This window comes from Cetorhinus maximus, chromosome 2 (assembly GCF_964194155.1).
Source record: "Cetorhinus maximus chromosome 2, sCetMax3.hap1.1, whole genome shotgun sequence".
Classification (NCBI taxonomy): domain Eukaryota; kingdom Metazoa; phylum Chordata; class Chondrichthyes; order Lamniformes; family Cetorhinidae; genus Cetorhinus; species Cetorhinus maximus.
Window position 1 is genome coordinate 222,558,081 of NC_135880.1, and position 26,088 is coordinate 222,584,168.

General features: G+C 42.7%; 1 protein-coding gene across 1 annotated transcript in view; it reads right to left on the bottom strand.

Annotated features, from left to right (window-relative positions):
• Positions 1-3,287: 3,287 nt before the first annotated feature.
• The window catches only part of LOC144691029 (Na(+)/H(+) exchange regulatory cofactor NHE-RF3-like), a 35,912-nt gene continuing 13,111 nt past the window's right edge, over positions 3,288-26,088 (bottom strand). Inside the window, exons 3-10 of the mRNA XM_078559034.1 lie at positions 24,927-24,991; positions 23,223-23,434; positions 14,218-14,416; positions 13,264-13,400; positions 11,141-11,345; positions 9,294-9,490; positions 7,922-8,158; positions 3,288-4,859 (exon numbers count right to left, since the gene is read on the bottom strand). Coding sequence (XP_078415160.1) covers positions 4,593-4,859; positions 7,922-8,158; positions 9,294-9,490; positions 11,141-11,345; positions 13,264-13,400; positions 14,218-14,416; positions 23,223-23,434; positions 24,927-24,991 — 1,519 coding nt within the window. The 3' untranslated portion in view covers positions 3,288-4,592. The remainder of the gene's footprint in view (positions 4,860-7,921; positions 8,159-9,293; positions 9,491-11,140; positions 11,346-13,263; positions 13,401-14,217; positions 14,417-23,222; positions 23,435-24,926; positions 24,992-26,088) is intronic.

The window sequence follows — 26,088 nt, forward strand, 5'->3', positions numbered from 1 at the left end:
ACTTGTCAGCCCAAGCCTGGATATTGTCCAGATCTTGCTACATTTGGACATGGACTGCTTCAATATCTAAAGAGTCTCGAATGGTGCTGAACATTGTGCAATCATCAGCAAACATCCCCACTTCTGACCTTATGTTGGAAGGAAGGTCATTGATGAAGCAGCTGAAGATGGTTGGGCTGAGGACGCTACCCTGAGGAACTCCTGCAGTGATGTCCAGGAACTGAGATGATTGACCTCCAACAACCACAACAATCTTCCTTTGTGTTGGGTATGACTCCAACCAGCGAAGAGTTTTCCACCTGATTCCCATTGACTCCAGTTTTGCTAGGGCTCCTTGATGCCACACTCGGTCAAATGCTGCCTTGATGTCAAGGGCAGTCAGTCTCATCTCACCTCTGGAGTTCAGCTCTTTTGTCCATGTTTGAACCAAGGCTGTAATGAGGTCAGGATCTAGGTGATCCTGACGGAACCCAAACTGAATGTCAGTGAGCAGGGTATTGCGAAGCAAGAGCCGCTTGATTGCAATGTTGATGACCCCTTCCGTCACTTTACTGATGATGGAGAGTAGACTGATGGGGCGGTAATTGGCTGGGTTGGATCTGTCCTGTTTTTTGTGCACAGGGCATACCTGGGCAATTTTCCACATTACCAGGTAGATGCCAGTGTTGTAGCTGTACTGGAACAACTTGGCTAGGGGCCCAGCATGTTCTGGAGCACAAGTCTTCAGCACTATTGCCGGAATATAGTTAGGGCCCATAGCCTTTGCAGCATCCAGTGCCTTCAGCTGTTTCTTGATCTCACATGGAGTGAATCGGCTTGGCTGAAGACTGGCACCTGTGACACTGGGGACCTCCGGAGGAGGTTGAAATGGATCATCCACTCAGCACTGTAGGCTGAAGATTGTTGCAAATACTTCAGCCTCATCTTTTGCACTGATGTGCTGGGCTCCCCCATCATTAAGGATGGGGATATTTGTGGAGCCTCCTCCTCCAGTGAGTTGTTTAATTGTCCACCACCATTCATGACTGGATGTGTCTTAAAAGAGAAGTGAAGAGGTTTGTGAAAGGAATTCTAGAACTTGGCGCCTAGATGGTTGAAAGAACAGCCATCTGGTGGAGTGAAGGAATTGTGGGGTGAAGGAGTGCTGGGAGATAAATAAGAAGCCAGAGTTGGAGAAATTCAGAAATAGGGAGGGGCAAGGGCATGGAGGGAAAAACAGGAGGATAACATCAGGAAGCACTGTAAGTCAGTGAACATGCTGACAATGGTTTAATGGGACAGTGCAATTTTTAATTAGGTTTCTTGCACTATCTCAATTATGAGGAGGTCTATATGAGGTTTCCTTAGTTCTGTGGCAGTTATTATATGGGTGTCCAATTCATGCAACAGGCTCAATGGCAATCGGAGCTCATCAACTTACTCAAAGTTAAAATTTGTCCTTGAATGATTTGGGATCTCTCTGGCTTACTGTATCTCTTACTCAGTCACGGCCTGGTCACCCTGGTGATGAAGTATGGAATGTCCTAAAGTATTCCGGAGGCCTTCCACAAGCAATGGGCACCGCAGGGAATGGAGTGTATTGTTCTCGACACACAGAATAATTCTCTTATTTAATTAAATGCCTTGGGCGTTTATTGTCTCCTTATTGCAATTATGTAAATTAGTTGCAACCATTTTATTTATTGCCTCAATTTCCATCTGTCTGGCCAAATTAATGCCCTATTGGTTGTGTAATGGAGAAGTCATCTTGTGTGAATTCCTCTTGATGATTGAAAATTTAATTACCAACTGATGTTAGGTGTTAGAAGGGGGCTGTCTGAAAAGTTGTAAACATGGAGACACTTCTCCTGAACTATTATCACATAATTGGCACTGTTGTGGGTCTGTCCAGATCCAGGTTGTTGAAGACAATCTCTATTAAGGTTTCATCAGTGCAGTATTGTATTGTCAAAGGGGCTATCTTTTGGATGAGACATTAAACCAAGGCCCCCAATCAGGTGGAATGAAAGATACAAATGAAGGGCAAAGAAATCTGCTGGTGTTGTGGCCAACATTTCACCTTCAATCAGCACCAAGAAAACCACATCTTGAAAAGTAATTGTGAGATACCTTGGAAGAGAGTTGATCAAATACTATATAAATGCAAGTCATTTGCTTGCTTCTAGATCAAAGAAAATTTTATTTATACGCAGAAACATTTTTGTGAACTTCAGTCTTCTAGTTTAGCTTCTCCATGTGAGAGGGGCAATTGGAGTCCCTAAAAATTAACCTTTTTTTTCATTATTCATTCACAGGATGTGGGCAAGGCCAATATTTATTGCTCATCCCTAATTGCCCTTGAGTGGGTGATGGTGAGCCACCCTCTTAAATGCTATCATATGGTTTGCTAGGCCATTTCTGAGGCAGATAAGAGTCAACCATATTGTTATGAATCTGGAGTCACATGTATGCCAGACCAGGTAAGGACAGCAAATTTTCTTCCCTAAAGGATATTAGTGAACCAGATGTGTTTTTATGGCAACCTGGTTGTTCCATGATCACCATAACTGATATTAGCTTTTTATTCTAGATTTTGCTTAATTAATTGAATTTAATTTGCCCCCTACTGCCCTGATGGTATTTGAACTCATGTCTCTGGATCATTAGTCCAGCCGCCTGGATTACTAGTCCAGAAACATAATCACTGTGCTACCATACAAACAAAGCCTGCTTCTCAGAACCTGCTGAGAGAAGTTGTACTAGTTATAGACACTTGTTTTTCAACATATCCAACTTGTATAAAATATGTTTGATCATTGCACTGAATCTTTCTGCTTCTGTGTACTTTTTATCTGTAAAAACACCTAGACAACAAATTTAACCTGTGCATAATGGTCAAATGGCGGTATGTTCCTACCTACTAAAATGATAGAGGGATACAAGTGGACATACCGCTTATTTTTAAGTAAAGATTTTCTGTAATTCAGGACCAACTGTTAGGTCAGGCTGTCCTAACTCATAAACAGAAGTGTATACGTTTTCAGAATTGGTCCAATAGAGACTTCTGCAAACTTACATCCAGCTGTAAAATGAAATAAAAGGTGTTTGGGAAAAGCCTGAACTATACCATAGATTAGTCTTGTAATTACTCAATACAGCTCTCGAAAATAGCTAAACAACGGATACCAATGTTGGTAAGTATTCCTCATAATTTTAACATACAAATGAGCTTGGTCCAAAGTATCCTTTAAAACTTTAAACCTTTTATTGGAATATTGTACAATTTCTTAGTAACAGCAGTTCTCAAAGTGACAAGGCTTCAGGATCAGTTCTGTAGATAATGGTCCTTCTTTCTTGTGGCTTCAGCCCGAGCTCGGATACCATCTTTTGTGAGACATGTTTGTTGTGCTGTGCCTTTAACAACTCTAGTGCAGTGTGTTAGTTTCACAAGGAAATGTTTTGTCATCTCTGTTTTGTCGAGGGACAGTCAATGAGGGTTGGATAGAGTGGGGCTGTGGGATTAGTTTGTATAACTCTTGTAAAGAACCAGCATAGACTTGATGAGCAGAATGGCCTTCATCTGTTTTGTAAACCTCCTTAATAATAAAAACACCAGGGACCAGCAATTTAACATTCCGTCTCCCACATTTTAATGCTGGTTTGTCAAATACTGGCCAGCACAATGTTACAAGATTGATATAAAATGATTAATATGTGTTGTTGAATTATTTACAACTTGTATTTGGAGTACCTGGTGTCAAAGAGTGTTGATCCACACAGTGCTGTTCCCCCGCATGATAATTTGGACAGTGCTATCAGGAGCGACGCCAAACAGGCACTAGGGATCTCCCACCAGAGAGAAGAAAATCAGAGGGCACCACGGCACTGCTCACTCCCAAACAACCAGGCAACGAGCGGAGTAACAGGAGCCTGAACACTGAACACCTGTCTGCTCTTTCAGATGCCAATCAGCACATTTCGTTCTCAACAATCATTCTGCAGGTGCACAAACACTCTTAAGAAATGTGTTGCAAATTTTTCTTCCAGACTGACTCTGGACAATTTTTTTAAAAAAGGAAAATAAAACCTTGGAGTTTGAAGTGTGATGATGTATGGTCGATTGAAAGAGGGCCTTTTAGAAATTTCAAGAAGCAAAATGATTTTCATTGTGTGAATGCTGGCTGGTCGGCATCATCCAGCATCCTTCCATCTCAATAATCCCAGGGATTAATAAAGTGCAGTGAGCTCTCCCATACCCTTTCCAGCGTCTCTGGCTGTTTTAGAATAGGAGGAGAGAATTGCTTGGAATAGTCATATCAATACACATAGCTTCAGCAAAATGAATTTCTGTCCTCCAACTTGGAGCCCTGGCAGCAGAAATGAAAATAAAAATAATTTAGTAAACAGATTGGCAAGGAGGGAAAGTTGAGATGGATGTAGAAGATTCCTTGGCACTATTTTGAAGGAGAGCAGTGGCGTTCTCCCCAGGATTCTGATCAATAATTATTCACTAAAACAGGTTTTCAGATGGAAGTGGTCCTGTTGAAGTTACCTTATTAACAAGATGAGCATTGCTGTCTTTTTCAGTGGTTTTATTTGTCTTTTTACTGCTGTCAGTGCTGGAGCCCTTTCTCTGTGCTCCCAGTTTTGCAAGTTTTATTGTCTTCGCTGGCTGATTCTCTGCTAATTGGGATATCGTTATCTTTACAGTGCCAATATTCCTTTTTATTCATGACGAGAAGAGTCACCTCAGATTTTTTTTCTTTTATCTTCAAGAGAACATCCTCGTAGCTGACCTTCTCTATGTTTATTCCATTTACCTCAATTACCATGTCACCATCCCTGATTCCTGCTTTGTATCCAACATCTTCAGGCACAACCTGCAAGGATCACCACAGAATGAGAAATCAACATAACAACAAAAACTTGTATTAATATAGCACATTTAACATGGTAAAATGTCCCAAAGTGCTTCACAGGAGTGATTATCAAGCAGAATTTTGACACTGAGCTACCTATCAAGATATTAGGAATAGTTGACCAAAGGTTTGGCTGAGTTAGTAGATTTTAAGGAGCCTCATAAAGGAGGAGTAAGACAGGGGTAATTCCAAATCTCAAGGCCTCGGCAGCTGATGGCAGTGCTGCCAATAGTGGACTGAAGCAAATCAGGGATACGCAAGAGGCCTAAATTGGAGGAGAGCAGAAATCTCAGAGAGATGTAGGGCTGAAGGAGTTTACAGAGGTAGGGAGGATCGAGGCCATATTGGGATTTGAAAATAAGGATGACAATTTTAAAATTTACATGTTGCTGGGCTAGGAGCCAATGTGGGTGAGTGAGCACTGGAAGATAGAACTTGATGCGAGTTAGGACACGGGTAGCAGAATTTTGGACACATATCTCCATTCCTTTACCGTTGCTGAATCCAAATCCTGATACTTCCTAACAAGCAAGGGAACATCTTTACCACATGGACTGCAGCAGTTCAAGAGGGCAGCTCACCACCACCTTCACAAAGGACAATTAGGGGTGGGCAATAAACGCCGGCCTTGCCAGTGACATTTACACCCCAAGGATAGCTTTAAAAAATTCTAATGCTATCTTAGTCATTTCTATTGACAAATGTTTTTGTAAACATGGCACTCAACAACTCTTTTCACCAGTAAAGTTAAAACTCCAACATAACTCTAGCTTTGAAGAAGAGCCATACGGTCTTTTTTTTAATTCATTCACGGGATGTGGGCTTTGCTGGCTGGGCCAGCATTTATTACCCATCCCTAGTTGCCCTTGAGAAGGTGGTGGTGAGCCGCCTTCTTGAACCGCTGCAGTCCATGTGATGTAGGTACACCCACAGTGCTGTAAGGAAGGGAGTTCCAGGATTTGACCCAGCGACAGTGAAGGAACGGCGATGTATTTCCAAGTCAGGATGGTGAGTGACTTGGAGGGGAACTTCCAAGTGGTGGTGTTCCCATCCATCTGCTGCCCTTGTCCTTCAAGGTGGTAGTGGTTGTGGGTTTGGAAGGTGCTGTCTAAGGAGCCTTGGCAAATTCCTGCAGTGCATCTTGTAGATGGTACACACTGCTGCTACTGTGCGTCGGTGGTGGAGGGAGTGAATGTTTGTGGATGTGGTGCTAATTAAGCGTGCTGCTTTGTCCTGGATGGTGTCAAGCTTCTTCAGTGTTGTGGGAGCTGCACTCATCCAGGCAAGTGGAGAGTATTCCATCAAACTCCTGACTTGTGCCATGTAGATGGTGGACAGGCTTTGAGGAGTCAGGAGGTAAGTTACTCGTTGCACGATTCCTAGCCTCTGACCTGCTCTTGTAGCCACAGTATTTATATGGCTAGTTCATTTCAGTTTCTGGTCAATGGTAACCCCCAGGATGTTGATAGCGGGGGATTCAGTGATGGTAATGCTATTGAACATCAAGGGGCGATGGTAGGATTCTCTCTTGTTGGAGATGGTCATTGCCAGACACTTGTGTGGCATGAATGTTACTTGCCACTTGTCAGCCCAAGCCTGGATATTGTCCAGGACTTGCTGCATTTGGACGTGGACTGCTTCAGTATCTGATGAGTTGCAAATGATGTTGAACATTGTGCAATCATCAGCGAATATCCCCACTTCTGACCTTATGATGGAAGGAAGGTCATTGATGAAGCAGCTGAAGATGGTTGGGCCTAGGACACTACCCTGAGGAACTCCTGCAGTGGTGTCCTGGAGCTGAGATGACTGACCTCCAACAACCACAACCATCTTCCTTTGTGCTAGGTATGACTCCAACTAGCGGAGAGTTTTCCCCCTGATTCTCATTGACTCCAGTTTTGCTAGGGCTGCTTGATGCCACACTCTGTCAAATGCTGCCTTGATGTCAAGGGCAGTCACTCTCACTTCACCTCTGGAGTTCAGCTCTCTTGTCCATGTTTGAACCAAGGCTGTAATGAGGTCAGGAGCTGAGTGGCCCTGTCGGAACCCAAACTGGGCATCAGTGAGCAGGGTATTGCGAAGCAAGTGCCGCTTGATAGCACTGTTGATGACCCCTTCCATTACTTTACTGATGATGGAGAGTAGACTGATGGGGCGGTAATTAGCCGGGTTGGATTTGTCTTGCTTTTTGTGTACAGGACATACCTGGGCAATTTTCCACATAGCCTGGTAAATGCCAGTGTCGCAGCTGTACTGGAACAGTTTGGCTAGGGGTGTGGCAAGTTCTGGAGCACGTCTTCAGTACTATTGCCGGAATGTTGTCAGGGCCCATAGCCTTTGCAGTATCCAGTGCCTTCAACCGTTTTTTGATATCACGTGGAGTGACTCGGCTTGGCTGAAGACTGGTATCAGTGATGCTGGGGACCTCCACAGGAGGCCGAGATGGATCATCCACTCGGCACTTCTGGTTGAAGATTGTTGCGAATGCTTCAGAAAAAAAAGCCTGTATGACTGTCCTTCAAAGCTAGAGTAATGTTGGAGTTTTAACTTTACTGGTGAAAAGAGTTGTTGAGTGCCATGTTCACAAAAACACTTGTCAACAGAAATGACTAAGATAACATTAAAAAAATTTTAAGCTATCCTTGGGGTGTAAATGTCAATGTAAATGCAAGGCTGGCATTTATTGCCTATCCCTAATTGTCCTTTGTGAAGGTGGTGGTGAGCTGCCCTCTTGAACCACTGTAGTCCATGTGGTAAAGATGTTCCCTTGCTTGTTAGGAAGTATCAAGATTTTGATTCAACAACGGTAAAGGGTTGTTAAAAACTCCAACATAACTCTGGCTTTGAAGAAGAGTCATACGGACTTGAAATGTTAACTCTGTTTCTCTCTCCACAGATGCTGCCAGACCTGCTAAGTTTTTCCAATATTTTCCATTTTTACTTCAGATTTCCGGCATCCGCGGTATTTTGCATTTAAGTTTAAACTTCAGTCCTCTTTCATTTGCAAAAAGAGAACTAACCTCTTGGATATAGATTCCTGGCTCATCCGTGATGCTGTAAATTTGAAATCCGTACCCTGAGGAGCCCTTTACCAAATGGCAAAGCCTGGGTTTGGGTCCAGTTGCTTGTTGGGCTGTAGGGCAGCACAGAGGAGGGCGAGCTTGCTGAGGTGACAGACATCTCTCAGCTGTCTCTTTCAATTCCATTTGTTCTTCAACATCATCATCTTCCATACAAATTAAAGGGGACAAACCCAACTGCGTTGAACAAATTAAAAGGTCTGTCAGCTCATTTGGTGCTCTCCAGTTGCCCAGTACTCACATTCATTTCATTAGAATTCTGATTTCTACATGTTTTAAAAAGATTTTGTTTGTCAAATGGGCAGCATGTTCGGTGTAGCTATTGGTAAAGTAACTGAGTACATCCTAAAGGGGTGGGAGAGTGAAAGAGAGGGGTGGGGGAGAGAGGAGGGGAGAAGGGGGAGAGAGGGGGGTTGGGGAGAGGAAGGAGAAGGGGTTGGGGAACGTAGTTAGTGTTTAATCACAATACTCTAGCTACCATGGTATGGAGTAGGCCTGAAGGATCAGCTGGTCTCTTCCTGCCTGGAAATCTTGTACCTTCTTTTTCTGCCTGTGATCCAAAAATATTTAACATTTTCCAGCTGGGAAAGAACTTTTTTGCCTGTGTGCAGTTCAGCCATCATCTCATTGAATGGTGGAACAAGATTGAGGGGCTGAATGGCCTCCTCTTGTTCTTATACTTATTCAGCTACTTTCTCCTCTTCATTTTCTCTGTTTCTCAATGTGAAGCATCTTGGCTTTCACTTGACGTTTCACTTTGCTGACAGGGCTGAGTTCAGCCCTCACCAGGTGACCATTCATGTCCTCCAAATCCATGAGGCTTCCTCTTTGTGCAGTGCTAACTGGACACTTTTCTTAATTTGTCTGGACTAAAGGGGGAAAACATTTTAGTCAGATTTGCAATCCAACGCTGCCATTCTTTCATAGTCATTTTATTCTTTCAAAATTTAAAATTTTAATGGGGTGGGTTGTTTTGGCTTAAAATGCACTCTCCCAATTACATCATGGGGTGTAGTAAAGCTCCCTCTGCACCGTCCCCATCGAACTCTCCCAGGGCAGGTACAGTGTTGCTTAGATGAGTGAAGCTTCTTCAACATTTCCCAACAACAGTCTTGCCAGGCTGGTATCTCTCTATCTGCAGTATAGCCATAGACCATGTATTATCAAGATAGAAGACCTAGTTCTCTCATCTTTGCTTTAAAGTGTTCCTTTTATATACAGAAGAGCATAAGAAGTGACACCTCTCTCTGTCAGTAGATAAAAACTGAGTGATGAAAGGCTTGAAAACAAACTAAAGAAGAGAAATGCTCACAGATGTGAAATATTTTTCTCCTTCAGAGCTGATGACGGTGAAGGTGGTTTGATTCCCACTCTCCCTGATCTTCCTCACCACAATATCATGCTGCAGTCCCTCAATGTTGTCTCTGTTTACAGCCAGCAAATGGTCTCCTTCCTTCATCCCACATTTCTCTGCCGGACTTCCAGCATCCACTTCCCGCAAATACTGACCTGGAAAATAGGTGTGGTTACCATGACTAAGTGATGGTTAAGGGTCTGCAACAATGGCTTTGACCAATTTCCAATCATTTTACTCACAAAAATTACTCACAAGTAGGAACATAGGAATTGCTAGATGCAAAAAGACCAAGGTCCATATGGTTCACCTTCTACCTTCCTGGTGGTGGCATTTTAAAAAATGTACTCTTTCATGGGATGTGGATGTCACTGACAAGGCCAGCATTTGTTGCCCAACCCTAATTTCCCTAGTACTGAATGGCTTGCTAGGCCATTTCAGAATGCAGTTAAGAGTCAACCACATTGCTGTGGATCTGGACTCACATGTAGGACAAACCAGGTAAAGATGGCAGATTTCCTTCAATAAAGGACATTAGTGAACCAGGTTGATTTTTATGATAATCAATGATAGTTGCTTGTTCACCATTACTGAGATTGGCTTTCAATTCCAGATTTTTTTATTAATTGAATTCAAATTCCACCAGCTGCAGTGCTGAGATTTGAACTCTTATCTCGAGGGCAAAGGCCTGGGCCCCTGGGTTACTAGTCTAGTGGCATTACTACTATGCCATCATTTCCCCCTGAATGATACAATGATAATATAATTGTTGACTAATCATAGCGATCAATCTCTATTAATGAGTCTATAACAGACCCGGATATGAGGTGAGGAAAACCCCCAGTGATGGAGAGAGTTGCGAGCCATTTGCCAGGGATTGCTTCCATTTTATATGGCAGCTGCTAAACTGCGAACATTAATTGGAGAGACCATGCAGAATGGCCACTGTAAAAATGGAAGGTTCACATCTCTGCTGTTGGGGATACTGTTCTAAGTTTAGGATCAGACCAGTACTTCTCGCTCTGTTTCTATAGAGCATTGAATGGAAAGTGACAGGAATTTCGAACAACGTGACTCCAATCTATCAGTGTCAGTTAAAAAAGCCACAATGTTTGTAATTATCAATTTACTATACAATGCATGCAAATAATTTGAAAAACCAAGTATCTGTTCAACTATATTTTTTAAATTTTTTTTAACCTGAACACTATTATTAGGGGGTTGTTCATGAGGTAATGTTGAGACAAAAATAAAAATACCTGGAAAAACTCAGCAGGTCTGGCAGCATCTGCGGAGAGGAACACAGTTAACGTTTCGAGTCCGTATGACTCTTCAACAGAACTATATTGAGACAGTTTTACTCTATATTTAACCTGTGCAGTACCCACCCTGAGAGTGTTTGACGTCAAAGTACAGAAGGAGATTTGCTCTTACCCAGCAATAATCTATCAATTTCAATTGAACCCCCCCAGTTCCAGATCTCCACTACCCCTTGTCTAAAAGAAGTATTTCCTGATTTCATTCCTGAATAGTCCAGCTCTAATTTTAAACTTGTGCTCTGATTCTGGATTGATGCTGGAGTGCCCCCTTTAGCATTTGCTTATGGAACAGTACTGCCGGGGAGTAAGATAACTCCTCACACGAGGATTGGCGGATGAATGATTGGGAATATGGGTAAAACCAAAAGAAGGGAGAGTATGAAGCAGAGAGAGAAGTTGGTGAAATTCAACTTAATCTGATTACTGCTAAACCCTGTGAAACTTGTTGCTTCATTAATAGTTTCCTGTCTGGAATCAGCACCTTACCATATGTCCCTGAAGTTGTTTTCTCGGTTTTCAACAGGAATCCGTAGCCACAACTGCCTTTCACCAAGTAAAGTTTTCTTGGCTTGAAGGGCAAATGCTTGAAGCAGGCCATGGCTGGAACGATCCTGATTCCTTTGTCTCTATAGTAAGCATCTGTCTTCTGATCAGTCACCAGTAAAGTTACTGAGTCTCCAGTTTCTTTAATCTATCAGCAAACATGAGCATTGCCTATATTAGTCGGTACAATCCAAGTTAAGTATCTTCCAGTACTTTCTTTATCATGGCTTCTATGTGTTCATTTTAATGTGTTTGTTTACCAATTTTCTCACTTGCTTTTGGGAGCCTGCATAGTTTCTTTAAGTAAATCTAGCACTTAACTCAGTTAGCTGCTTTATAGAGACTGGTTGCTTTTTCAAGGTTAAAACAAGAAAGTAAAATCAGTGACCTTCATGACATCAAATACTGTATCCGTAATAATTTACTAATTAGTACTTATGAGCAGGTTTATTCCATTTAGTTACAAAACTACTTCAGTTTCGATGTGGCTGGCCTTAACAATATTTCTTAGGAGGAGTAAAAAGCCACAAAACCCAACAAACTCAACCATTTTTGATTGATTTCAATCCCATTTATCCACTTCATATCCCTCAACTCCTTCTCTCTCAAGAGATGTGACTAAGTGTTCCTTGAACCTGTTTATATTGTCCATTCAGTGCTTTCTCTGGTAACCTATGCCACAGAAGTACAAAAGTGGATGCAAAAGCAGTGTCTGACTTCACTTCTATGACCTAACTTTTTAGACTCACACATCCACATTTTTTTTTCATTCATTCATGGATGTAGCTGTTGCATTTACTACCTATCCCTAAATTGCCCTTGAGAAGGTGATGGTGGGCCAACTTCTTGAATACAACCAAGAGGTCAGTTAAGAGCTAATTACATTGCCATGGGCTTAGAGCCATATGTAGGCCAAACTGGGTAAGAACAGCAGACTTCCTTCCCTAAAGAGCATTCCTTCTCCTCATATCATGCTCTAAGAGTGTGCTGGTAACCATGGACTTCTATTGGATTGGTCCATGGTTATGCTTGGCAAAGTACTGCAGTGGTTTGCCGTTGCCTTCTGTAGGATGACTGACCAGGAAACTCTTCCCACACTTACTGCCTGCCATCAAGCATATTGGAAGGATTTACAGGCTGATATTCAACCTATTTGGCCACGTTATGAATGCACCTTCCATGGTCATGAAGTCCTGGAGTGGGACTTGAACCTGGAGCTTCTGGCCCAGAGGCAGGGACGCTACCCACTGGGTCACAGGACCTCCACTAAAGGACATGAGTGAACCAGTTAGTAAACAGTGATTGCTGACAATGTGACACCACTTTATATCCTTGAAAAATTCAATTAGGTTGTTTGAAATCTCCCTTTATCCAAAGAACAAGCTTGATTTCCTCCACCTTTCTCACAACTTAGGTTCCTGATATCTGGAATCACCATCATTCCTTGCCTCCATAGCCTCAGAAACAATAGGTGGGGAGACTATCCAGGACATCGTGCAACTGGAGCCATTAATGCTGAACCATTAATTTTGATTGGTGAGAATTATGAATTGGGAGGGAGGGGAGGGGTTTACAATTTCCAAATTTGTACTCAGATACACAAGACAATCACAGAAGTAGAAAGTTTCCCCAATGGTGATCAATAACAGTGCACAGTTCTCACTATGGGGTTTAACTAATGCCTTACGCCTCAATTTAATTCCCCTGCTTTTCTTTGGATAATCCCGTGAGATCTTTGGCATCCACCTGAGAGGGCAGACAGAGCCTCGGTTTAAAGTTTCATTCAGATGACTGCACCTCTGAAAGAGAGTACTCCCTCAGTACTGCACTGCAGTGTCAGTTTAGATTAGATGCTCAAGTCTTGAAAGTGGGTCTTAAGCCCATGACCCTCTGACTAAGAGGTGAGAGTGCCATCATCGAAGTGATGACTAGAAATTTGAATCCCATAGTGGTTTTTTGAAGAGGCCCTCCATTTCCCATAATGGCTGCAGTATGTTTGGCGCATCAAACAATTATTGGCGACTCATGAGACAAATGAATGCGAGGGGTCTGTCAAGGCTCCTTACCTCTTTTTTGACTTGTAGATAGGTACAATCCTCCACATTGACTCCATTAATTTCAATGAGTTTGTCATTTGACTGCACTCCGCTTTTTTCCGCAGGCCCCTCAGATTGGATGCTCAATGTAAACGGAGCCTTGGCACCTTAATTCATCCGAAAGTGAATACAAGTTCATAATCTCGAAGTAGTTTATTTTAACATTGGGCAATGGCATGAAGTGGACAATATTAAATTGGATGCCCATAGAATCATAAAATGGTTACAGCAGAAAAGGAGGCCATTCAGCCCATCCCGTCCCTGTTATATCTCTAAGCGTTACTCAGCTAAGTCCCAATAGGTAAATCTTTCTAATACCTCTTTAGCTCATCCATTGTCTCAACTGCCTCATCTTTCACTATGACTTTGGCAGCATCTTCCTCCTTGGTTAAAGATTGATGCAAAGTACTCATTTAGTACCTCAGCCATGACCTCTGTCTCCATGTGTAAATCCCCTTAATGGTCCCTAATCAGCCCACTCCTTTTACCTTTTTCATTATTTAAACGCTATAAATTACTACCTTATTTATTTTTTCAAATGTTCTTTCCATTGAAGTCAATGAATGAAACCTGGGCAGTACAGTTGATGAACATCCAGTTCCATGTTGCCCAACTTACACCCTTGCCTTAAATTAAAATAGCCCCCCTTTTCCTTCTAGTGCCAGTTATTATCACTAACTGTCAGCCTCCAGTCTTAGGGAAATGCCCAAAACACCAGCCAGCAGAGCACAAAGTCAGGATTCTGGCCCTGGTACCCTGCCAATATTTCCGTGGAATCCCACCGAGGGCCCACGTAAGGGTTGGGTAAGTAAACCCGCTGATCACTGCTGAGTTAGCTAATGAATCCAGCATTGTGTAAGTCCCTCGTCAAGAGAAAGGAAAAAGTCAGTCAGATGCAAAGAGAAAAACTTGGGAGAAAATTACCTTTAGAAGAAAACTCAAAGCCAAATCCGTTTGGGCCTTTTTCCACATAACACAGTCGTGGTTTACCACACAGGGTCTGGATATCAGACTGTATGAGCTCTGCAATATTTAAATTCTTCATTTTTGCATCTTCATAGGCAGCCCCATCGATAACCAGAAAGGTGATCTTGCTCCCACTCAGCCTTATTTTCTCCACAACCTTCCGTGGGGAGGATAAGAAATGCATTATGAATACCATGCTTACACCATCTGCTTGGCTCAAAGACTTTTCCTTCAGAACCTGAGACCATAAGGCAAAGGAGGAGGAGGAGTAGGAGGCAACTTGGCCCTCAAGCCTGCTCCACCATTCAATAAGATCATGGCTGACCTTCTACTGCAACTTCACTTTCCTGCACTAGCCCCCCCATATCCTTGATTCCCTAAGTATCCAAAAATCCATCAAATGAGCATGTAATGGACTCAAACTCACCCCATTGAAAACTATTGAGTGCAATGATGCAATGCATGGTTGGCTTCAAGTTGTTGTAGGTTGGCGGTTGGATTATGTTTGGAACTCGCTGCACAAACAACTACAGGGGCAGTCCCATGCTGTCTGTCTCCCTGTGCTGTTCCCTCCTCGCGCTATCCATACTCTGCACTTTCTGTCTCCTTGCATTGTCTCTACCTCATGCTGTCAATCCCCTCCCCATGCTGTCCCCATCCTGTGCTGTCTGTCCCCCTGTGCTACCATCTCCTCACACTGTCCATTTGTCCCTGCCTCATGCTGTCTATCACCTTATTCACTCCACCCCCTGCACATTATCCCCTGCTCCATGCTGTTAGCTGGAAGCTGCTACCACACGTCTCCGTCTGTAGCTCCCTGCCTATAATATCTGCTCCCACTAGCTGTCCATGACCTGAAGATGGTTGCCTGTTGGAGAGAAGCCTGCACAAAATTAGTTAAATGAGTTCCTTGTTCTGAGATGTGTTGTTCTATCTTGGACTCTAGGCGTGGGACTTGGTTAGTAGACAGACTATAGTCATACTCTGGTATCTGCTTAACACTTGTTTATTAGTACTACATCTAAACAGGTTACAGAATAGGCACGTTGCTCCTAGGCATGGTTCCAACCTGTCTCTGTTGAGAGTCTAAATCACGATTGACTGGTGTCAGTGGTACATCATCTTCTACATCATACATTAGCACATCCCATCTGCTAACCCTTTATATTGCACCTCCCCCTAAGTTTATAATCCTACCCTCAACAACAACATGAAACTATCTCTTTAGTTATTTACGTTGCATTTCTGTAACTCCTTTTTTACAACTACAGATTTTATCCAACTCCTACTCTTTCCCTCCCCATGTCACAGCCCTGAGGAATTCAATCTCCCACAGTATTCTCGGCCCTTAGGAAAGATGTCTTGGAGACATGAGGGTTTTCTTCTTCATCTGGTAGGACATCATCATCTGCAGAATAGGACAGCACTTTAGCAGCATTGCTAGGAAGCTGTGTAGGTTGCAGGATGACTGAATTGCAAGGACAACAGAGAGTTTTCAATGAAAGACTGATTCAAGAGAGAAGACTGAAGAGAATAGACCTTTGGACCTTCTGAGATTGGAAGAGAATAACTCCAGACACTCTGAGGAACTTATTGCTCCCTCGAAGCACTCAAGGAAAGAGCTTCAGAAAACGAATGATCTTCAACTCCAGGGAAGACTGTGACAGCTGTGTTATCCACTGCTGTATCGATGACAGAAAAGGCGTTGAAGATCTCAGATTTCAATGAACTTAGACGATGAAAGAAAAAAAACTACCAAATTCCTGCAAGACTGTCAGGAAAGAAGACGAGTTGATTTCCCAATGTTATTTCGGAAGGACCGTTTATTTTCTGTAGGCAGTGGTAAGATAGCCACACTTCTTTCTGTATGAGGTTGCTCCACTATGGTCAATGGGAAGAATTACTGAGCATATGGAGACAAGACAGCCTCATCTTCTGTAATGAGACAAATATCCTGTAGGCAATCAGCTCAGGGACAAGATTGCTGTACAGAATTCTCCAGCTTCAGAAGTACTAAAGATTCTGGCGCAGCTTCTGTGCTGACCTCCAACTCTGGAGGGAAGTTGACTTTCAATTGGGACTGAAGAATGGGTAGCAATTGACTTTCAATCCTGGAAGGTACCAGCTCTTTAACAGTATGATCCTCTGTGAATTCTGACCTGGACTCAGGCAAGGCATTCTGTGTGGAAGACTCTTCAAGGACAACTGGGGATAAAAAGTCAACAGAGACTTATAAGGTGCATCCATCAACGGGAAGGACGAATCATCCTCTAGGATCTCAACCTCCAGAAGATCAGTCAGTGCTGCAAGGGATTCTACCTCATCACTTTTTAGGAAGAGCCAATTCAAGTCCAGCAGGTCTTCATGGGGATGGTCACCTTCTGCTGCAGTGCCATCTGTATCTGCCACCTCTGGTGAAGAACAAGAGATTCATAATTTCCATGTCTGCCCTGGACCTAGTGGATGGTGGCCCTGTGAAAGAAAGGAACTTACTGTTGATCGTATAAACTTCCTCAGTTTCTGAAGGCTGAATTTCCACTGCTTCTAAATAAAAGGTTGAAGATTGTTGCATGGAAGACAGTGAGCTGTTAAAATGGTGGGCATCACCTGGTTTGTCTAGGATTTCTAGAAGTATGCCAACATTGCCACTCAATAGGGATGTACATTGATTGTGAAGAACATAGAGAGAATCAACAATCTGTCGCCCCTGGTAATGAAGAGGAACAATAATCCTGCCTTTAATTGGAAGGTCTATGTCGCCTGGACCTTGTAACTTGATGTTTTATGAATGAAAGATCATTAGCTGATGCCAGTCGAGGTCATCTGCTAATATGTTAACAGCAGTTCCAGTATCAACTTTAAAAGAAGCATCAAAGCCTTGAACTTGGACTGTAACTGACCAATAGTCTGGATTAATTCTGGATTAGACTAGGAACTCTGTAATTTCATTTTTTCTTGACTTCTCATTTCTTGGAAGGAATGTGTTTCGTAAATACTTTCTTGTTGTCGACTTCAATTAAAATTGCAGGATTTGTCGAAACACTTGAAATGTCCAGTTTTGCCGCACTGGATGCATTCCGCACCTTCTGCTGGACAGTCCTGGTGTCTATGCTGTGTTTCACACCACAATGCAAGCATCTCCAAATGGCTACCGGTGTGGAGTTTCCTGAGCTTTCACCTGGTTTGGCTGGCTTTCTTGTGGGTGGGGCTGCTGTCCGCGGGCCTACTCAATCAAAGGAGTCATGTAAAAGCCTCAGAGTCACGCCGAATTATAGCCTGGTTAAATGCTCTAGACACGGCCTATCTCACTGGGCTGCTTGATCCGATGTAAGATCATCTTTGGTCTGTAGAAAGTCAGAGCTTTTCATACCAGACACCCACAAATATGTGATCGCGGATTCAGTACCCTGTATCCGCAAGAACTAGCTAGGCAATATAAGTCAGTTAGGAATAATTCAATCGATTCTCCAGGTCATTGCGACCGCTGGTTAAAATGTGCTCGTTTATTACTAAGTTTTGCTTCGGCCTAAAATAAGTGTCAAAGGCTTTAAGAATAGATTCAAAGTCCATGGTGGACTACTGCACATCCTTCCTGAGGAGAACGTCATCTGCTACTGGATCTACCACATAAAGGAACTAACTTGAAGCTTTTGCTCCTTTTCGTGAAGGCACGATACTGCTTGGTACCGGAGAAAATGGTATTTCCATAACTCCCACTGCTGACCTCTCTGCTGGTCCTTGAGGCAATCAAATGGGGGCAAGGGCAGGGACTGCTCGGCAAGTATGGTCATCATTACCTCTCTCCAATGCGCCTTTTTCTTCCGCCAATTTTTTGTTTTTGCAAACTGCTTTCAAAGGTTCCTTCACTCTGTGGTTCCTTCGATAACACTTTTTTTAGATTGATGTCTCCACCATTGCCATCATGTTCTGAGATGTGCTCTTCTATCTTGGACTCTAGGTGTGGGACTTGGTTCGTAGACAGACTGTAGATATACTCTGGTATCTACTTAACACTTCTTTATTAGTGTGACAAAAATATAATAATTTTCATAATATTCTTCTGGTTTATTGTGAAGTAGGTTTTTTTGGGGTAAGTATAGTTGGGTCTGTCTATATGATTTCATTATGTTTGGAGCCAAGTAGACTGCAAGCTTAAAATCGTGAAAAGAAGCTAGGTGCTTGTCATGTTAATGAATAAACATGGATGCTGCCTTAGTATGTAAGTTGTGAAAGGAATTTGTATTTTTAGATAAATGAAGGGAATATTTAGATTTCAAAGGGATCTTAGTCTGTTTACAAATAGCCATATAAGCAAGGCTAAGGAGTGTGTTTATTTTTCTCAACGGTTTTTGACAATATTGGCAACATGAAAGTTTTTATATTATGAGGAAGATACAGTTTCAAAGACATATGGACAATAGAATTTACATATTAAAAAGAGAGAAACATACATATAAAGGAGAATGCAAAGCTATAAGACCATAAGACATAGGAGCAGAAATTAGGCCATTCGGCCCATCGAGTCTGCTTCGCCATTCAATCATGGCTGATAAGTTTCTCAACCCCATTCTCCCGCCTTCTCCCCGTAACCTTTGATCCCCTTACCAATCAGGAACCTATCTATCTCGGTCTTAAATACACTCAATGACCTGGCCTCCACAGCCTTCCGTGGCAATGAATTCCATAGATTCACCACTCTCTGGCTAAAGAAGTTTCTCCTCATCTCTGTTCTAAAAGGTCTTCCGTTTACTCTGAGGCTGTGCCCTCGGGTCCTAGTCTCTCCTACTAATGGAAACATCTTCCCCACATCCACTCTATCCAGGCCTTTCAGTATTCTGTAAGTTTCAATCAGATCCCCCCTCATCCTTCTAAACTCCATCGAGTATAGACCCAGAGTCCTCAAACATTCCTCATATGTTAAGCCTTTCATTCCTGGGATCGTTCTCATGAACTTCCTCTGGACCCTCTCCAGGGCCAGCACATCCTTCCTGAGATACAGGGCCCAAAATTGCTCACAATATTCTAAATGTGGTCTGACCAGAGCCTTATAAAACCTCAGCAGCACATCCCTGCTTTTATATTCTAGTCCTCTCGAAATAAATGCCAACATTGCATTTGCCTTCCTAACTACCGACTCAACCTACAAGTTAACCTTAAGAGAATCCTGCACTAGGACTCCCAAGTCCCTTTGCACTCCAGACTTCTGAATTCTCTCCCCATCTAGAAAATAGTCCATGCCTCTATTCTTCCTACCAAAGTGCATGACCTCACACTTCCCCACGTTGTATTCCATCTGCCACTTCTTTGCCCATTCTCCTAACCTGTCCAAATCCTTCTGCAGCCTCCCCGCCTCCTCAATACTACCTGTCCCTCCACATATCTTTGTATCATCTGCAGACTTAGCCAGGATGCCCTCAGTTCCTTCATCTAGATCATTAATGTATAAAGTGAAAAGTTGTGGTCCCAACACTGACCCCTGCGGAACTCCAGTAGTCACCGGCTGCCATCCTGAGAAGGACCCCCTTATCCCCACTCTCTGCCTCCTGCCAGACAGCCAATCTTCTATCCATGCTAATACCTTGCCTCTAACGCCATGGGCTCTTATCTTACTGAGCAGCCTCCTGTGCGGCACCTTGTCAAAGGCCTTCTGGAAGTCCAAGTAGATAACATCCATTGGCTCTCCTTTGTCTAACCTACTTGTTACCTCCTCAAAGAATTGTAACAGATTTGTCAGGCATGACCTCCCCTTGATGAAACCATGCTGACTTTGCCCGATTTTACCATGCACTTTCAAGTATTCTGAAATTTCATCCTTAATAATGGACTCTAAAATCTTACCAACGACCGAGGTCAGGCTAATCGGCCTGTAATTTCCCGTCTTTTGCCTCACTATGCTATGTAGCAGAAGGCCATGTAAGGTCTAACAGGAGTGTGTGAAACAGCCTTAATGAAGCCTCCAGTCATGTGTGCATAAGTCTGTTATATAACGAAACTGAAGTTGGGGAAAAGCCATTTGGAATTCCAATGTCAAGTGGTTATTGTGTTAATTTACTGGTTCTGTTTTAAATATAAAATCTATTTTGGACTGTTGCCTTAAAGGAGGTGTAACTGGGAGTCAGGTTAATTAGGAATTTTAGGAGTTATTATAGAAGGCTTATGTATGTGCTTGAAATATTTTACTTTGTTAATAAATATTTTAATTTATTTTTTTACATCTCTAAAGGTCTTGGTGGACTTATTGTTTCTGAATTCACTGCACACATCTTCTCGTAATAAATACAAATTACAAGACTGTTGTGATAGCACGACCAAGTTTCCCTTGTGGATTTGGTCTGCCTGGCACACATCATCTGCCATGTCATAACAGTTAGTACTACATCTAAGCAGGTTGCAGAGTGGACACATTGCTCCTAGGCATGATTTCAAACTCTCTCTCTCAAGAGAGTCTAACACAAGATGTACTGACATCAGTGGTTATACATCATCATCTACATCATACATTAGCATATCCCACCTGTTAACCCTTTATGCTACAGTCCTGCCATTAATATCAAAAGGACCTCCATATGCCCTGCCTTCCCAGCTTCCCCACCTAGCTATTGTGTGCCATTTTGGTCTCCACATATAAGGAAGGATGTACTTGCATTAGAGGCAGTGCAGCAAAGGTTCACGAGATTGGTGCCTGGGAGGAGAGGGGTTGTCCTATGATAGGCTGAGTAAATTGGGCCTATATCCTATGGAGTTTAGAAGGAGAGGATATCTCATTGAAACATAAAAATTTCTGATGGGGCTTGACAAGGTAGACACTGAGAGATTGTTTCCCCTGGCTAGGGAATCTAGAACATGGGGCACAGTCTCAGGATAAGGGGGCAATTACTTAAAACTAAGCTGAGAAGAAATTTAAAAGCAAAATACTGCTTATGCTGGAAATCTGAAATAAGAACAAAAAAAGCTGGAATAACTCAGCAGGTCAGGCAGCATTTGTGGAGAGAAACTGTGTTAATGTTTTAAAAATTAATTCACGGGGTGTGGCTTTCACTGACTGGGCCAGCATTTATTGCCCATCCCTAGTTGCCCTTGAGAAGGTGGTGGTGAGCTGCCTTATTGAACCGCTGCAGAAGACAGCTCACCACCATCTTCTCAAGGACAATTAGGGATGGGCAATAAATGCTGGCCCAGTCAGCAAAGCCCACATCTCGAGAATGAATAAAAAAAAATTAACACTGTTTCAGGTCGAAGATCTTTCATCAGATGTTCTTTCAGTTTTTCCTGCTTTTTTTGTTCTTTTTATAGTCTGGAGAAATTTCTTCATTCAGAGGGTTGTGAATCATTGGAATTCTCTAACCCAAAGGGGTTAAGAACATAAGAAATAGGAGCAGGAGGGGACCATACAGCCCATCGAGCCTGCTCCTCCATTCAATATGATCATAGCCAATCTTTGGCTTCAACTCCATTTTCCCACCCGCTCCCCATATCCTTTGATTCCCTGAGAGACCAAAAATCAATCTATCTCAACCTTAAATGTATTCATCCACAACCCTCTGGGGTTCTGAATCAGCCATAGCCAGCTCTCCCCTTGTACCTTTGTATTTGACTTTGCTAAAGTTTATGATTCTTATTTGTGACTGAGTTTGAAAACTACATACTGCAAGGTGGAAATCTATTGAATTATGATCACTTTTTCCACTAGGAAATTAACCTTGCCTCAGCGCACAATACTAGATCTAAAATAACTTTATCCCTCGTTAGTTCCACAACATATTGCTCCAGGAAACTGTCACGAAGGCATTCTCCAAACTCATCTTCCACTGCAGTAGCAAAGACTGTCTACATTTATAAAGAACTGATGACTTGCATCTAAGTTGCAATTGCTAAATCAGCTTTGTGCTACAGTGATTAGCACCTATTGTGCATGCTCCATTGTTGAATATACTTAAGGCTGAGATCGACAGAATTTTTGGCTAGGAATTTCAAAGGGCCATGGGTTTGGGACCCAGTGCAGCAGGCTTTGAAAATTATGGTCCCAGAGGTTATCTCAGGATCCTGACACCTCCAGGACCATTTTAAATTTTCAAAGGGCTAGCAGGAGGGGGGCAATGGGAAACCCACTCACTGCCAATTAACGGCCCCTTAAGCTCCTTAAGAACCTGTCCAGAACAGAATGCAATTTTCAAAAAATTAACACAATGACCTACATTGAATCTCCATGGGTTTGATTGATGAATGACATGACTGGATGCCAATATCTAAATATTAATGTGGCTTCAACAGAACAGATGGTAACCTGCTAAACACCTAGTCATTAAAATAGCGTCAGGCAGGTGGGCAAGAACACGATGTTGTGGATTGTGCCTAAACACCAATTTTATTCACACCATGGCTTAAGAATGGTTCAAACCCAAGCTCTCAGGAACAGGTAACACGACAAGGCAGATTCAGTTATCATTAAAACCCTTCCAGGGAAATGAGGTATTTGCCATCTCTGTGTTGATCAGCTAGCAGTCAAACGAAATAAATGTTATTTATACTTTGGCTTTTGCAATATCAGGACTGTCCAAAGTGCTTTACAGCCAATGAAGTACTTTTAAATTGTAGCTACAGATGGAATGTAGGAAAAGTGGCAGACAAATTGCTCACAGCAAGCTCCCAGAAACAGAAATAAAATAAATGATCAGGTAATCTGTTTTAGGAGTTAGTTGAGGGATAGTCAGGATACTGGGGAGAACGCTCCTGCTCTTCAGATAGTACTGCGGTATCTTTTACATCTACACGAGAGGGCAGATGGAACCTCGGTTTAATGTCTCATCTAAGAGATGGCACCTCCGACCAGTGCAGCACTCCCTCAGTTTTCTATTGATATAGTAGCTAAGATCGTGTGCTCAACTCTCTGTAGTAGGGCTTGTACTCCAATCTTTAGCAGATCAGGGGCAACAAAATGACCAAAATAATAAACCAAGTCTCACCTTGAAATGTTCAATGTTATCCACGTACTCTCCATTTACCTCCAATACCCTGTCAGCGTCAGAGAGCCCAGCATACTGAGCACAACTCCCTGGCTCCACATGTCTGATGATATGTCCTGGCCTTCCCTTCTCTGCTCGCAAGTGGAAGCCAAACACCTCATTATCCTTCTTAGTCAAGACACAGATTCTGGGCTTGAGGGAGATTGGCAGTTCTGAAGAAATTAACATACATCATTGATGCGCCTACTTCAGATTTGCACTTTGATTCAGAGTAGGTAAATGATGATAACAAAAACTAAGGATGCTGGAAATATGAAGTTGATCTAATTGAATTACATCAAAATTCTTAAGGGGCTTGACAAGGTAGATGCTGACTGGAGAGTCTAGAAACAAGGGTCACAATCTCAGAATAAGGGGTCGACCATTGGGGCTGAGATTAGGAGAAAATTCTTCACTTAAAGATTTGGAATGCTCTATCCCAGAGAACTCTGGATACTCAGTCATTGAGTATATTCAAGACAGCGTTCGGTAGATTTTTGGACACAGAGAATTAAGGGATATGGAGACAGTGCAGGAAGGAGAATGGAAGTAGAAGGTTAGCCATGGGACAGAATTTTTACGCCAGCGGGATTTTACGGTGCCGCCGAAGTCAATGGAGTTTACAACGGCTCGCTGCATTCTACGACCCAGTCACTGCCGCGATGGGCCGTAAAATTCCGGCCATGATCTTATTAAATGGTGAAGCAGGCTCAAAGAGCCAAATAGTCTACTCCAGTTCCTATTTCTTATGCTCTTATGTTCTTATAAAATGCATTAGAATCCAAGTTGGTGTTTTGAGGATTACATTCTGTGATTCCCTCAAATTTCCAATGAAAACTGCAAACTGGGTGCTCCTGGTATCCTTCCACAGTTACACTGCATTAAATAGTATTTTTTTAAATTCTTTGATGGGATGTGAGCATCGCTGCCGAGGCCAGCGTTTGTTGCTCATCCCCAATTTCCCTTGAACAGAGTGGCTTGCTAGGCCATTTGAGGGGGCAGTTAAGAGTCAATCACATTGCTGTGGGCCTGGAGTCACATGTGGGCCAGATAGGGTAAGAGTGGCAGATTTCCTTCCCTACAGGACAGTAGTGAACAAGATGGATTTTTACAATCGACCACAGTTTCATGGTCACCATGACTGAGACTAACTTTCAATTCCAGATTTTATTGAATTCAAATAGATTTGAAACCACTTCCCCAGAGCATTAGCCTAGGCCTCTGGATTACTAGTCTAGTGACATTACCACTACGCCCCCCCATCTTCCCCTAACAGCACAGAAACAGGCCATTCAGCCCAACTGGCCTCTGCTGGTGTCGATGCCCTGAACCAGCTTCTTCCCATCCCTCTTCAGTGAATCCTGATGGTAATAAATAGGGACAGCACATAGTATGGCTCTGATTCCCTGATCACTATGGAAATATTAACTTTGACCAGGAGCCTCCTTAGATTTTTTTTTTTGTTTGTTTGCAAATCTATTAATGTGGCCTCTGCCTTAGTGACAGAACTTATCTCATCACCCAGGACAGTGTTCCTTTGCTTTGGGGGGGACACTAAGTGCTCCATTCAGATACGGTGATGGGAAAAGTTAATATTTAGTTCTTATCTGCCATTTACAGCACCTCATAAAATGTTCTCAATAAAATGCATTGAGCTTAATTTACCGAGGTCGTCACATATGACCAAAGCGGGATTATCAATTCCTTCCTTTGGATTAAAAGTAAACTTCCTGAAAAACAAATCAGAATATTAAAAGAAGACATCAGTTTTATTCTTTTGACAGTCCTTGGATCATCCAACCTTATAGCATAGAAGGCATTTGGCCGATCGTGCCTGTGCTGGCTCTTAGGGAGAGCTCTCCAATTAGCCCCCACTCCCCTGCTCTTTCCCCTGCAAAATTTTCCTTTACAAGTATCTATCCCGTTCCCTTTTGAAAGTTACAACCGAATCTGTTCCACTGCCCTCTCAGACAATGCATCCAGATCATAAAAACTCACTGCGTTAAAAAAAAAAGTTCTCATCTATCCTCTGGCTCTTTTGCTAATTTCCTTAAGTCCGTGTCCTCTGCTTACTGATTCTCCTACCAGTTGAAATGGTTTCTCCTTAATTACTCCATTAAAACCCCTCATAATTCAGACCTTCCCTGACTGAGTAATAGATGAGTGAGATGTAGTAACAATGAGGATTGCGCTGTACCCAGATTGATGGATACCAGGGACAAGCATTGTGGGTTGCTCATATGAACAGTTCCTCAATACTAGCTCCCAGCAGGTGAGGCTCCACACCAGAAATGCGTCATAAGAACATGAGAAATAGGAGCAGGAGTGGGCCATTCAGCCCCTCGAGCCTGTTCCACCATTCAATAAGATAATGGCTGATCTGATTGTGGCCTTAACTCCACTTTTTTGCCTGTCCCTCATAACCCTTGACCCCTTTGTTGATCAAAAATCTGCCTAACTCGGCCTTGAATCTATTCAATGATTCAACCTCCCCTGCTCACCAGGGAAGAGAATTACAAACCCTAACGACCCTCTGGGAGAAGAAATTCCACTTCACCCCATCTGAAAGTGTTCCCTTTAAGTGTTTATGGGATTAACAGATGGAGAGAGGTGAGGGAATAGCCAAAAACAGGCTCATTGGGAAGTGGGGACTGAGTGGGACTGATGGACTCTGGTGTGGGCACTTTACAACCTTCTGGACTCGACAGTGAGTTCAACCATTTTAGATCATAAACTCTACCCCCATTATGTCTCTTGCTTCGTTGTTGGTTTGTTATTTTTTTCACTCGTTTCTCTCTTATTCTCTTCACTTTGCTTTTGGATGGCA